The sequence below is a fragment of the Molothrus aeneus genome, chromosome 12 (assembly GCF_037042795.1).
Source record: "Molothrus aeneus isolate 106 chromosome 12, BPBGC_Maene_1.0, whole genome shotgun sequence".
Classification (NCBI taxonomy): Eukaryota; Metazoa; Chordata; class Aves; order Passeriformes; family Icteridae; genus Molothrus; species Molothrus aeneus.
Window position 1 is genome coordinate 20,565,928 of NC_089657.1, and position 14,979 is coordinate 20,580,906.

The following is a 14,979-nucleotide window of genomic DNA, read 5'->3' on the forward strand; positions in this document are numbered from 1 at the left end:
CTTCAGCAGTTCTGACTATTGGTAGTGGTGCTCTCAGGGGGTTTGGGATGCTGAGGAGCCCTTCACTGAAATAAGGAATGGGATCTGAATAAAGGAGGAGTCTGAAAAAGGAAGTACATTGGAGCTGGACAGAGCCTTTGGAGTGTGTGGAATGCACTTGTCAGCAGTTATTTTTGTGCCAATAAGTTATCTAACTGTTACTGTTTACATACCAATTTGCTCTGTTATTGAATAATTTCTGTAGTAACCAGGGCAACAGTTCCATCACATGATAAATTAATTAGACCAAAGATACACATCTTCATAAAGGAGCTTTGTATCATCAGGTTATGCAGATGCTTGGAAAATTTAGTACATTTCTTGGTTGGGAGATAGATCCAGTAAATAAACAAAATCATCCCATACTTCAGGCTCAGCCACAACCTGTGTGTGGTATAAGAAATCTTCCCCCTGACTGGACTGGGGCTTGGATCTAGTTTTAAGATCTGCTTAATAAAACCAAGCTCTTGTATTTCTTTTCTGCCTGTTCCATTCATGTAGATCTGAGCAGAAGCCCCCAGGCAGGAGCAGACTTGGCATGGGATGGGCAGAACAAGGTGAGGATTTGTCTTTCAATCCATTGTAAAGTCCATGGTCCAGGATTAGAGGAAAGGCAAGGGGACTGCTGAGCTTTGGCTTTTCATGGTGATTTTTCATGGAATAAGTGCACTCCTGTGCCAGGAAGACTGAACTTGAGTTACTCAACCTTGAAGCATCTCATTGTATAGAGGAATGAGGCTTCCAGAGATCCATGGTCAGGAGATTACAACCTCCTGAAAGTGCTGGAGATTTTAACTGATTCATTTCTACAGCAAAACCCAAAAGTGTGGCATAAATATCTTCTTCCTGTTTTGATGGATTTAGAAAGTAAAGAAAAGCAAAAAACATGGCAGGACAGCAAAGGCTTAGGTCTAAAGTGACCTGAGGATATTAATGAAGATCAATGTTTGTAGCTGAAATAAAATGGACCATCAGGGTCCAAGCCAGGTGTACTGCAGCTGCAGATCTTTGTAGGTCAGGAGATTTAATTTATCTTCAAGACAGCAATAAAGGGCGGATGTAGAACTCTCAGATTAGGTGGGAAAGACCTGTCAAAAGAGGTTGTGAGTCTTCATCACTGCAGGGTCTCTGAGCCATGGTGCACTGTCCTCCTCTGAGCTCTGCTAGAAACGCGGGCTGTGGAGCAGAGTGAAGAATCAGCCACAGTCTGTAAGTTCTGCCTGTTCAAGGGCCTTGCTCTGTTCCTGTGCTCTCCTGCTCACACTCTGTGCTGCAGGATGTTCTGTGACCTGTCTGAGGGTGCTGCTGCAGCTCTGGCTGGGTTTGCAGCCAGATAAAGAACTTGCTGACACACCTGAGATAGGCATCTCCCAGACTGTTAGAACTTGATTTCAGTGTACCAAAGCCAATTAGCTATCTACTTATATTAGAGATAAGCTACTTAATAGATCTAAACTTTTTTCCCTTTTTGCTACTTGTGATAATTTTGTAAGTTAAAAGCTTTTCTAAAATTAGTGTAAGAATTTCATAATGGTTGAAATCAAGGACTTTTTGTAGCATGTACAATGCACAGCATGGTGGGATGATGAAGCTGTTGCTTTAGGTTTCTCCACACACAGCAAAATATTCTGTACAAGGGAAGAAAAGGTAGGAAAGGGGAACAAAAAAGCCAAAATTAAGAGGTTCAAGGTGCTTAATTTTATGGAATCTGTGAAGAAATATATCATCAAAATCTTCAGAGCAAAAGAGAATGGGGAAGCAGCTCTATAATTACTCCAATCAGAAAGTATGCCAACAAAAAAGGAACAATTAGTGATGTTTCCCAGGCAGTAGATATTTCTCCTTACCTGAGTGATCTATTGCAGAGATATGTAATTACGTACATGTAATAATAGGTTGGGTAACTCTATCCCTGTCAAAAAGAGAAGAAAATCCATCCTATTGATAATTGCAGGTTTCTCTGTGTCTCACTTCTTTCCATCCTCCTTTTCTCCTCATCAGATTCCTTAAACATGCCTGGCTCCAGGCTCACCATACTTCAGCTCGAGTCAGTGGACATGTTTACATCTTCCACTCCAGCCCAGGACCTGGAGGTGACTCCAGGTGTGCATCTGCTGCCCTTGGGGTGTCCATGGGGATGGGGGGCTGCTGTCCAAACCCTGTCCACTAAACACTGCCCTGCTGGAACAAGCTCTGGGCCCTGCTGCCTTCCATGGCCAGAGGTGTCAGAAGCCCCTCGTGGAGCACGGGCTGCAGCAGTGCCCCAGCTCACTGGGCTGTGCTGCCCATTCTGGAGCAGCATCTGCTGGTGCTGCTCCTGGAATATGGATGGACACTGGTGAGGGTGGCTGAGGCTTGTCTGCATCTCAGCCCTCAGCCATGGGGCAGCTGCAGCTCTCCTCAGTCAAGCCAGGTTTGAACTGAATTTCAAGAATTTGAAACTGAAATCTGCAGCTGTTTGCATTGTAAACTGAAAATCTGACTGGTGCTTGAAAGGAACAAAGACCTTCCCTTTGTATTGCTCATAACAATGCTTCCTTTCCAAGAAATGATATTTCACTTTTGTTTTATGAGGATGAAATGAAGTTGTCTCCAAATGAATAAATAAATAAATGAAGCAATAACCACCCATACAATGTCACATTTAGAGCAGAAGTCAATTTTCACCTTTGCAGATCCAAGGCTCCTCAGGAGGCCAAGAGCTCCATCCTCCCCTGGCAGAGCAGGACTGAGCTTCAGTGGCACCCTGTCTGTGCAGAGGGCACAGACCAAGCCCTGAGTTCCTGCAGAACCTGCTGAGCTGGAGCCAGGGCAGCAGCTGGAGAGGCTCCTGCTGGAGCTGTGCCCACATCCCTCATCCCTGATGCTCCCAGAGCAGCCCTCCTGCAGCCCCAGCACCCTGCACTGCCCTCTCTTGCACAGCTGCTCTGGTTTGCATCTGCCCAGCAGTTTGGACTAAAGAGACACCACTGACACTGCATTTCTGCATAGAGAGCACAGGGATGAGAGACACAGGTTTATCTAGAGGATATTATTGGCCAAGTATGGCTTACTTCCCCTTGTAAAGACTAATAACAATGTTATAAAAGAGATTAGGTATTTTTGATCTTTGCCATTCACTTGGGTTTGTCCAAGTACATTCTTTTAACTGGAAGTGTCATCTGTGAACATGGGCAGTATTTTTCACTTTCCAGAACAAGCAATGAGCAAGTCTGGTGATTATTTAGCATATTAGCTTTTCCAGAACAAGTCTGGAAAAGCTAATATGGAGTCTTCTATGCTTATAAAAATTTCTTGTTAAAAAAAGGCAGAGCTGTAGTACCACTAAACCAAAAGCCAGCTTTCCAAAAATGTAAAGAACAGGGAGGCTTCCAAATCCATACCTGCTTCTTGAAAAGATTATTACCAATACAAGATGTCACAGTGGCTTCAGAAATAAATTACACAAAGAACACAAATTGTATTTGTTTTACAAAGTGACATACAAAAACAGAGATGGGAGTTTTATTCACAAGTTCCTTGCAGTTTGATTCTCTCTGCTCACCTTTACATTAACAGACTGTTAGGATTCCCAAGCCAGGAGCTGTCAGCTGTTTCCAGGAGGGTTTTTAGACCTCTTGTTACATGACCCAGTAGCAGGGATTTTCCTCTGAGCAGGGCTCCATTCCCAGAGAAGTACATCCTTATGTAGGGCATCTTAAAAAACATGATTTCAGATAAGCACAGCAGTGGAGACTCAGTTGGATCCTAATATCCAGTAGCACAGATCTTTGCTGCCTGAAAGCAGCTCATGGCTTCCTAAATTTGTTCAAATAAGTAAGCATCATCTTTCAGAAAATTACCTACAGAATTCAATATAGATTATTAGAAGACAGATCATATAAACAATATAATAGTGTACCTTTCATCCCCATAATCTTTGTCCCTCCGGTGTTTTTAGATAACTGAGTCAAAGTGGCCATAACCTGACTGGAATCTTTTTGGAGAGAGCCAGGATCATTGTTCCTGGAGCTATTTCTGCCTCTTTGCCTTTTGTCACTAACAAAAAAGTAAGCCAAGAATTTTATTCTTCTGAATTCCCAAACTTCTTGCTCTGAATGCAGTTCCTTCCATTACTACCAAGATACCAATCTACACTTGCTCTGCTACTGTCAGCAGTGGCTCCCACCCCTGCAGCCTGCAGAGAGGAGACTTTGCCATCTCTCTTCACAATTCAGACTTTGTTTCTCCCAGCAGGGAAATGGCTCATTCCAAGGTGCTGCACCTTCAGGTGTGTTCACTTTCCCGTAGAGTTTTTGCCTCTTGACAAAACCACTCAGATGGTGATTCTGCTGGAAAGCTCAGCCCCACCTCGTGACTTTCTGGGTACACCCACACATTTAACTCACAGAGAAATGAGCCCATTTTGCCCTCTAACCTCGAGGGTACAGTTAGAAGGTTAATTCCAGTGGTTCTTCTTGACTTGGAAGGTCTTGCACTGACTGTGTCTCCTAGAGCTTGACAGTGAAATTCTGGGAGTGGTATTTGGCAATGCAGACAGCATCAATGGGGGCTGAAAGATCCAGCTGAGCATGGAGAAAGAATAAATTGATTACAGCTCACTCAAGTGCAGATTGAACTGTCAGCTTCTAGTTACTGTTTGCTCTGTTCTGCCTTTTGATTTTTTTCCCGTTTTGATATAAAAGCCACATTACATGCAGGAAATAATGCCGAGGTATTTACAGGGAAGATGTTTTGATAAGAATCCAGTCAAGAGTTTCTGTCATCCTTTACTTCAGCTTTTAAGTCCTCAGAGTACAGTGCTCCTAATAAAACCTGCTGTGGTGAAGCTCTCTTCTGACAAACCATGCTAAGGTTTGGTTAATTGTTACACAATAAAGAAATCTTTAAAAACCCATAGGACAAGCTATAATCTTGGAGTCCTGGGGAAACACTTTGCAATGCTCCTCTGGAGGAAGATGTTTTTAATCTGTTTTCACATCTGATGGACAAACAGGAACTGAGCTGGTATCAATGTTCCCCAGAGAGGTTGTGCCTTCCCCATCCTTGGCAGTGTCAAAGGCCAGGTTGGACGGGGCTTGAAGCACCCTGGGACAGGGGAAGGTGTCCCTGCCATGGCAGGGGTGGCACTGGATGAGTTTTAGGGTCCCTCTAACCCAACCCACCCCAGGATTTGGTGACTCCCTGTATAATGGAGCCCATGCATCCAATCTCAGGATGGCAGGAAGAAAAGCAAATTCCAGCTGAATCAGACACTTCATGCCCAGCTGAGTTCTTTGTCCTGTAAAGTGTTCATGTTCCCTTAAAATTTCTAGGGAGAAAAAGAGGAGGAAAATGCCAGCTTTACAGACAGACAACGGATGCAGTGGGCATTAAGAGCCAGAGCTGGGTTACAAAGTAATGCACAAAGCTGGTTTGGTAGGAACCAACTGTCCCATGGAGTCAGAAGATCTTATTGAGGTTCCAGTAACAGTAGAAAAGCGAAGCTGGTGAAGGGTCTGGAGAGTCAGTCCTGTGAGGAGCAGCTGGGGTTGTTCAGTCTGGAGGAAAGGAGGCTCAGGGGGGATCTTCTCACTCTCTCCAACTCCCTGGCAGGAGGGTGCAGGCCTCAAACTGCACAAGGAGAAGTATAGGTTGGACATCAGGATGAATTTCCCAGTGGAAAGCATTGTCAGGCTTTGAACAGAGCTGTCCAGGGCAGTGGTGGAGTCTCCATCCCTGGAGGTGTCCAAGGACACCCTGGATGTGGCACTCAGTGCTCTGGGCTGGGCAACCAGGTGGGGTCAGGCACAGGATGGACTTGGTGATCTTGGAGTCCTTTTCCAGCGTTAAAGATTCTGGGATTCTGTGGAATCTTAAGTCTTCCCACAGAGGGGAAAGATCAGGAACCTCCCATTGCCCTTGCTGCCCCAAGATTTCTTAGAGTTTGAATTTTCTATGAAGTGAACATATCCTAGGTCCTCTGTCACCACCCAAACCCAACCCTAAACAGGGTAACTGCATATGAAACACTCAGTGCTGGGGAGCTGCAGGTGCTCAGCAGTCAGGTTGGAAGTTTTGTCATTGCCAAACCCTTGTTTACACAGAAAAAGAAAATAAATAAAGAAATATTTGTTTGAATTCAAACTGAACTCTGAAACAATTAAGTGGAGCTGAGCAAATTCATAAAACAAAGACTAATGACACGTCCCCCACACTGCTTGGCTGTGTGCCCCCATTGATTGACTGGTAGAAAGTTACAGGCGTTAAGTTGGTATTTTTCATTACTTGCAATGAAATATGAGGATTTCTTACCATTCCCTCTGCCTTATTCTTGTAACTAAAGCCGCCCATTCATTACAAGAAATCATTATTTATTTGTGTGCAGGAAAGAATCCAGGCTACTTCACAAATTCCAATGCTCCCTCAGTAGCCTGGTTGCTGTTACCATTCACCTTTTCCATGTGTGTCCCTGAAGTTTGTCTGAATCCAACAGGAAAGGCCAATCCTGCAACAACGCACTTGTAGGCAAGAGGAAAATCCCAGCTTTGTTTGCAACAAGTGTTCCATGATTGTTTCTCAGTGTTTTTCTACCCTGTGTGAACCAAATGGGGGCTGTGTGCATGCACCAGTTGGGTTTTAGAAAAGTCTTTCTAGTGTCCACCTTAAATTTTATTCAGAATAACAAGAAGAATGAAGTTGTGGATATAACCCCGAAGGCAACTACATGTGAAGTCATTTATCACCAAAAAAAATGTGAGGAATGTTGAAAATAAAGTTAACGTTCATCGTCATATTTTCATTTTTTTTAACCTGTAGTGCTAAAGGCATTTTTCTTTGTTCTCTGAGCATTTTCCTTTCTTTTTATTCTTTATTTATTTGATGCAAGACATTATAATGTATCTAAAAGCAACTCGAAACTATTCCTCTAAATGTAAGAAATGTGTAAACTGAAGAATAGAAAGAACCATCCATCTTCCTGTTTTCCTCTCACCTTCCTCCAGCCAGAGGTTTAGTTGCTGCCTTTGATACATCAAAAACAAGCTCTGGTGCCAAGGTCTGAATTGCCAGAGCCACTCTGGTTACTTGTCATGGCACAAATGCCCTTGAAGTAGCCAAAGCCAGGGCCATGATGGGACAGGGGGGCAACTTCTCTCAGATACAGGGACAGCAGCCTGGCACCTGCAGCTGGCAGCCAGTTCAGCAGTCTGGAGGGCTTCTTGCAGTTTGTGGGGTTATTATTATTATTATTATTATTATTATTATCATCATCATCATCATCATCATCATTATTATTATTATTATCACAAAAGATGGTAGAATCCCTGCAGGGCAAGGAGGGGTCTGGGGTGTTTTTTGTGTGGTCCCACTTACAGGAACGGCTGCAGTGAGAGGCTAAGTGCCAGTGTGGGCTGTACTCCCCCAGAGTGTGCGTGTCTGGGTGTGCTCCCTCACCTCCCAGTACAACAATCCCCTCCTTCAGCCTCTCAAATGCTCCCAGCTGGCTGGGAAGGGCCACATCTGAGTGTTGTGCCCAGAGCTGCCAGGTGTGCTCTCAGCTGTGTGTAGAGGTGGAGGGATGCACTGGGAGGTGGTGTGAGATGCAGCTGAGTGCAGCCTGCAGGAGAGGAGGGGGCAGAGCTGTGACACTCAGTGCTCTGGTGTGCAATGAGTGTGAAGGGGGCACGGAGCTACTCTCCAGAAGCTGTGGCTCTTCCAGCCAGGCACATGGTTTTAAAGTGGAGCTGCTGTCGTGTGCACCCCGGTGTGGAAAGATCCCACAGCCCGGGGCTCTATCTGGAGAACAGAAAATTGGTTGTGCAGCCGTGAAGTTGGAATTACAAATCAGAAAGCCTCGGGATTAAGATTCCTAGGAGTAGAGTTTAATTACAACAAGCTCTCTCAAGCATTACTGCACCACTTGCAGCAGTGTACACAACACTAATCTGTGCTTACAGCCTGCCCTACAAGTTGTTCTGCCATTTGGCAATTTGGGGTTGGAAATGTGTTCTGCTGCCTGGGCTGGCTCTTGGGGAGCCAGCAGAGACCCAGCTCTGGGGGACCCAGCCTGTGCTGGGGGCTCAGCTTTTAACCACTGTGGGGATGGAGCAGGAGGTGCTGGAAAACCTGGAACTGCTCACGCCCAGGATGGCTCTGAAGTGTGCAAAAGCAGTAGCTGGAGAGCTGGTGGCTCAGGGCAAGCTCCAGCTGACTGTGTTCCAAGTCAAACACAATAAGCTGTAAACCCAATGGAATGTGAAAGAAATTCATACCTTAGTGAACCGTAAACAGAATCACGGATGATAAAATTTAATCAAAATGTAACATTGCCTTCGGGATTCAGATCCAGCGTCTTTTGATGATTAGCAGGATTATCAAATGTAGATGCTCTTTTGAATACCATAATGTTGTAACGTTGCACTCTATGGAACATCAATGCCAGAAATAATTTAACACCTGCACATAAATCATTTTGCAATTATCTTTTGGGAATTATTTTATCTTAATCTTTTTATTTTGTTCCAAATAAAATTAGAGAGGAACACTGAAAGATGACACTAGGTGAAGCAGAGGAAGGATAGGAGCACTGTCAGGTTATATAAACTAAGCTAAATGTCTGTTTTCTATTATTTAATTTTTAGATTGACATGCAGCTTTGGCTAAGGACTGTAAAACAGAATTGGTTTGTGTGTATGTACATATAGTTAATTAAATGAAGGTTTAACTCAGCAAGATTGAAAATATATGTACTGTGCTCTTTAGCATTAACAACAGGGATATTAAGGCTGGAAAACCTTGAGCCTGTTGATCCTCCTTTCCCTAAAGCAAAACAGCCACCTAAGTTTGGGACTTAGAAGATTATCAGTCAGAAGTTACAAAAACTATTCTCTGATCAGGGAACAGAAAAGAGACAAAGTTAATTCTTCCTCACCTTGGGGGAGCTGGGGGTACAAACCCCTGTGCAGCCAGAGAGGAAAACTGCCCCAGGTAACTCCCAAAGCAGTGATGGGGGGGTCACTGGTGTTAATGGAAACTGGGGCTAAATCCCATCAATCCTTTAAGAGCTGAACCCCCCATGCTGGGAGGATGTAATGATGGGCTGTGTCTGCAGAACAAAATAAGACAGAAATTATTACATTTGGGTGCATTTGGATTGTGTTCCAGCATCTGACCAGCTTTGTCTCAGCAGTGTTTTGAAAGGGAATTCTTGAAACCCTATTGCCAACAACTTTGCTTTCTGCTCTGAGTCATCACTGGGGAGTAAAATCTCCAGTGTGTAATAGTGACAGTAATGATAAGCAAGCAAACTGTGACAGCAACAATGTAGATGTCACTTTATATTCAGCCAAAAGAATGACAAAATGCCTCACTCTGGGTGTCAGTAACCAGAGGGCCAAACTCTGCCCCAACAGACCTTCGTGTGAGCTCCTGCAAACACACGAAATACCAGCAACTGGCTTTTATTTTTGTACAAGTCATTGTAATTTTCTGTACCTTTTTGTCATAGGAAAGTTTTTCCCTGTGTGCAGGGGGGAATGTGAGCAGGCTGTGCAAAGCTCACCTTCCTATCTTGCCAGCAGGAGCTAAAAACTGAGCCCTGGGGATTCTTTTGAAAAAGAAAAAATAAAATTCACTGGTCTATTTACTAACATTCAAACAGTGGAAGGGTGAAGTTAAACAAGTAACTCAGGAAATGCTCTGAGCTTTTTGGATGGGAGTTTCCTATGGAGGTGACAGGGAATAGCCCTCAGTGAATAGCACAGCCTTTATCCTAGGGCTGTGCTCCTGGTCAAAATTCGACCAAAGCAATTTGCAAAGGTGGAAATAACTGTGCCATTTTAGTGTGATTCAAGGATTTATTATATTATATTTTCTTCCTAGTGTACTTCCATACCTGTGCGTTCCTTCCAGCTCAGGACATGCTATGGTTCTGTGATTCATGCAAATGTCTCAGTCTTGTCTGGGAAGAATTCAATATTTCTGCCCATGAGAAAACCCTGCATTGAGACATTTCAGTAGGTCTGAGCTTGGAGGAAGAGGTTTTTGAAAGTGAAAAGGAAGGAAAGTTTTGGTGTAAACATTTTCCATGCTGGACAATGTTGTGTTTAGAAAACAAACACTTAACTTTTTCTGATGGGTCTGCACAGAGGATGAAGCCACACACTAAGCAACCAAATTTTCAAAAATAAAGAAGACTCTGTTAAATAAAGATAAGCAATGCAATGGACTATACAAAGAAGATTTTGGTGTTTTGGTTTTGCTTATTGGGTTTTTATGTATATTTCTTTAAAGTTGTAATAATACCTGTGCACTGGAGTGCTGTTAAAAATATTGGCATCTTTTATCTTAATTTCTGATTGATTTTATATTCAAGTGAGCTTAAATAATATTCCCTTTATTTAATTATTATGCAATTATTCGCAATTATTTTGACATTTGCTCACCAGTACTGAGCAGGTTTCAGCTGCTTGGCTTTGCAGTAATCACTTTCAAGTCTATTTAGATACAAACATTGATGCTCCTACATCTTCAAACCTGGAGAAAGGTTAAAAAGAATAAAGATAGGGTGATCTCCTTATATAGAAAATTGAGTGTAGCCCTGGTTTCCTTTAAAGTTCTTTGCCTTCACTGTATAACACAACATATGGGGCAGTAAAATTCAATGTGAGAAAGGGGAAGAATATTTTAATAAGGCTCATAATAGTGAGTGTCTATGATCAATTCTAGATTTTAAGATGAAGAATGTAACATGAACCCAACTACTATTAACATAAGTTATGCAAATTTCTGATCAGGGATGGAATCATTATGCCACACTCACTATAAAGTAAGAGCACAGAAAAGCCTTTGTAATTTGAAATGGAAATGAAACCAAGTGAAAGATGCTTCAAGCCCATGGGATTTCTTCACAGTATCAGCGCAGGAATTAAAAGGTTGCTTCAATTTTTTATGTATCTCACTAGGACTTTGACAATGTCTTAGTTTACTGTCACAATGTCTGCACTGAAATTCCAGAATGGGCTTCACTGTCCAGATTTGGTTTCCTCCACCATCGTTTACATTCCCACAAAATCTGAGAGGCACTGCAGGGTGGAAAAATGGTGGTGAACATTTGTAGGATCTGACTGAGCTCTGAAACATCTCCAAACGGTCCTTGAGGAGAACAGTGAAGGGACTTAAGAATAGAACTCTGCTATCAGCTTGAGTGTCTGGATCAGAGTGGTAGGTCAGCTGTGGTCACTTCTGGAAGTGCTCTGGAAAGTTTAGGGTGCTTTGGGTTTTGTTGGAAGTGATAAGAAGTCACTCTAAAGCTTTCCATGGAGATGATGTTCCTGTAGCTGTGATCTCTCATTAAAATCAGCAGGTAGGGAGGCTGTGGGGCTGTTGTTTGAGAGGTTGTTACTCCAGGATGGATATTTCAGTGTGTTTGTACCTGCAGTGATGCTCCTGACACAAATCAATGTTCAGAGCTGGTGGAAGTTACTCAGCACTTGTTTAGATTTCATTGACTGTAACATTCTTTAACAAGAATAACATAAATTATTCTTATGTAAGAGATGGGAATGGAGGCCTGGGAGTATCCCTGAGTGTCATTGTTGGAATGCTGAACAAGGAGGATGCTAGAGAGGCAGAGCAGAGCTGGCTGTGCTGCCCTGGGGTGCGTGGCTGCTCAGCGAGCCCCGGGTGCAGCAGCTGCCAGCCCTGCTCTGTGGAACAGCCCAGTTTGCTCTCCCCGTGCTCCCTGCAGCGTGCCAGAGCCAGCAGGGCTGCTCTCCACATACCAGCCCTCCCAGAGATGTGCCTGGGCAGCACTGGAGTGTGTTTGTTCTGATTTAGCAACTATGTGAGGCAGCAGCAGAGCTGTGGAGAGCTCTACAGGGCTGGAGTGCTGGACAGAGAGGAGGTGGGTGACCTGAGCTTCACAGGTCACCTGTGCACCATCCTGACACGGAGCTGTCTTTGCAGACTCCCTAAAAACCCACTGGGGTCCACCAGAGAGGAGGGATGTGTTCTGGGGCTGGTACTGTGCCCCCATGGACAGCTGCCCAAATAGTTCCCTACTTTATTAACAGACAGTGTCATTTGTCAATTCATCCCACAGCCTCCAGCCCAGGAATTCTGAGGGGATGCAGAAGGGAGAAGTGAAAAGATCATGTAAAAAAATCACTGCATGAATTTAACACGAATAATGATCTTGTCCCTGTGATATCTGGTACCTAATCAAAGTTCTGTCAGAGTGCACACAGGCCAGGACTGGGAGCTATAAAATCTCTCTCTCTGGGCTTTGGATTTTCACATGTATTTGGTTTGAGGCAAGTGGGTACATGAAAAGAACCACAGAAAGTTGTATTTAGTAGTCAGGATACGTTAGGCTCTTGAATCATTAACACTAAAGACATTTTGAAGTGTTAGCTTCCAACTTAAGGAAAGGTTTAAGTAAATTGCATGTAAAATATTCCCATGTTTATTCTACAGTGAAGTGTTGCCTCACTTGATTGTAAAAATGCACTTCTTGAAACAGAATGCCAAACTGACCTGGTCTCATTTATCATATCTCTGAAAGTGAGTGGCATTTCTTTCTCTCTCTTTTCCTGGGAAAAGCAGAAGGAAAAGCCCAGCCCTGACTGCAGGTTAAACAGTGTGCACCCTCTAACTGTGGCACCAAATTGTGCTTCATGCATTTACTTTGAATCCAAAGCCTGGAGGTTTAACTCTGTGTGCCTTGAAATGAAAGTACACTCTGGTGATGAAGAAGGCATTTGCCTTCAGGTTGGGAGAAATTGAAGCTCACGTCATCTCGGCATGATTAGAGCTGGAGTGTACTGCTGACCTGGGGGCGTGCAGCAACAGGCAGCAGGCACAGCACAGCCAGCTCATTCTCTGCCTCTGGAGAACGGGGCTGCAGCAGGGTGAAAATCCCTCCAACAAGAATAGTAAATATCATAGCTGTTAAGAAATCAAGGGATAAAAACATTTGGGAGTGTCATTACAGTGCTTACAGTGCTCAGAGTATGGGGTGTATGCAGGGGTATAGAAATAAATTGTATTTAATCAATATAAAATTAAAGGTCAGTCTTAGGAGTGAGGCTTCGTTTAAGGGAATTATACCACTCTTACAGGCTTGCAGAGTTTGCACTTCAATTAAGCTGTGTAAGTGTGAAGAATCAGGTTATAAACTACAGAAACTCTATCCTACTATCAATTATTAAAGTCAGTCAGTAGTGTTAACACCTTGGCCGGATGCCTGGCCAGGATAATTATCAAAGTAACAACACTGTGATATTTCCACAGTAAGACTGAATCCTTGTAATAATCTCTAGACCTGATTCCACATTGATATACTACTCATCCATGTTCTGTGCCCTCCCCTTGCTTTCCTTCACAGTAGTTTCTAGGACTCCCCTGGATCCCTGGCAGTGTCCAAGGCCAGGCTGGACAAAACTTGGAGCACCTTGGGACAGTGGAAGCTGTCCCTGCCCATGCCAGGGGTGGGACTGGATGGGTTTTAAGGTCCTTCCAACCCAACCCATTCTGGGATTTATAAAAAATATTTGCACTTGTGGACTGCCTAGTTAGAGTTTGCAAAGGCACAAGTGGGCTGAGGTTAATTAATAGTAATTGAACGTGACCTCAAACTCAAGTCTTCAATACATTTGAAGAGACGGAAAGGGAGTAATGAATCTTCTGTGAGGAATAATATCACAAACAAGGTGGATCCTGAAGTTTGAGACTTCAAAAATTCCCTGTAGAGGGAATCTTTGAATGGTAGCAAGTAAGGCATAATTTAAAGAAAAATGCAAGATTAACTGTGCACTGCTTCAGTAGTAATTGGGGGGAAAAATTACCTAACTGGAAGTTCTGGGGTTAATTTCCATGGAGAATGCATTTATAAATCAAACTGTGGACAATGTAGTCATTAAAATCTGTCTCACCTGTCTTTCCTTGTTGCCCAGCTGGCCGTGTGGAGCTCCAGGGGGAGGTGCTGGGATTACACCTTTGGATGGGTGCTGGATGCAGCGAGCTCTGAGAGAGAGCATCTGCCAGCTCCAGAGCTCTTCAGATGTCAGCTGGCTCTTATCTGGCTGGGCTTCAGGCACTCGTGCTTCCAGGGTGTATTAATTTCCAAAGTCAGGTTTTTGCCCTCTGTTTTGAGGTTCTATCCTTTAGAATTCCTGAACTCTTTCCAAAAATGTCAGCCCCGCCCCAGAGCTCTCTTTCAGGCAGGTCTGCCCGTTCTGCAGGAAGGCTTGTGCAGCCCTGCCGTGAGCCAGGAGTGGGTTTGCTTTGCCCTGCCCTGTGCTGTGGGGCTGCACTGCTGCTCTCCAGCTCAGGGCTTTCCTGGGCTTTCTCAGCCTGGCTGTCCCTGCAGGGCCTCGCTCTGCAGAGGGAGGACACTCACTGTTTTGCAGGTGCAGTAGATTGTCTAAGTTTATATTCAATGCTGTCTTTGAGAGTTGCCTGACCTCTTCACTCTGTTTCCAATAAACCAGTGTATTTCTCCCAAATCCTGACCCTTCCTGGTGCTCAGCTCTCTGGGGCTGCAGCTCTCTGGCAGTGGTGCTGTGTCTGGTTTTGGGTTCGTTTCAGTAGGATACGCTCACTTCCAGCTCTTACCAGCTGGAGGAAACCTTTGAGGAGAGCTGTGGACAGCTAACTTTGGTTAGACATGCAAAAATAGGAATGTGCTTCTGCTTGGCTTTCACTGGACTGGAGAATGAGTGATGTACATCAAAAGAGCCGATCAATACCTTTAATAAGCTCCAACAAAGGTTTAAATTTTTTTTTCTTCTGCTAATAAGAAATACTCAATGCAGAGATTTATCTTTCATACTTTTCTTACTTTTATAGCTTATCCAAAATTCTTTAAAGTGTTCCCTATTATTTTTCTTTCAGTTTAGCCTCACAGAGCTCCTTCATGCAGTGATTGTTGCTGGTCCCATGGGATGGAGCAGCATCCTG

At 43.8% G+C, this 14,979-nt stretch overlaps 1 protein-coding gene across 1 annotated transcript in view; it reads right to left on the reverse strand.

Moving 5' to 3' along the window:
• The window catches only part of LOC136561524 (histone H1-like), an 88,189-nt gene extending 75,373 nt beyond the window's left edge, over nt 1-12,816 (reverse strand). Inside the window, exon 1 of the mRNA XM_066557861.1 lies at nt 12,812-12,816. Coding sequence (XP_066413958.1) covers nt 12,812-12,816 — 5 coding nt within the window. The remainder of the gene's footprint in view (nt 1-12,811) is intronic.
• Between the last annotated feature and the right edge of the window lie 2,163 nt (nt 12,817-14,979).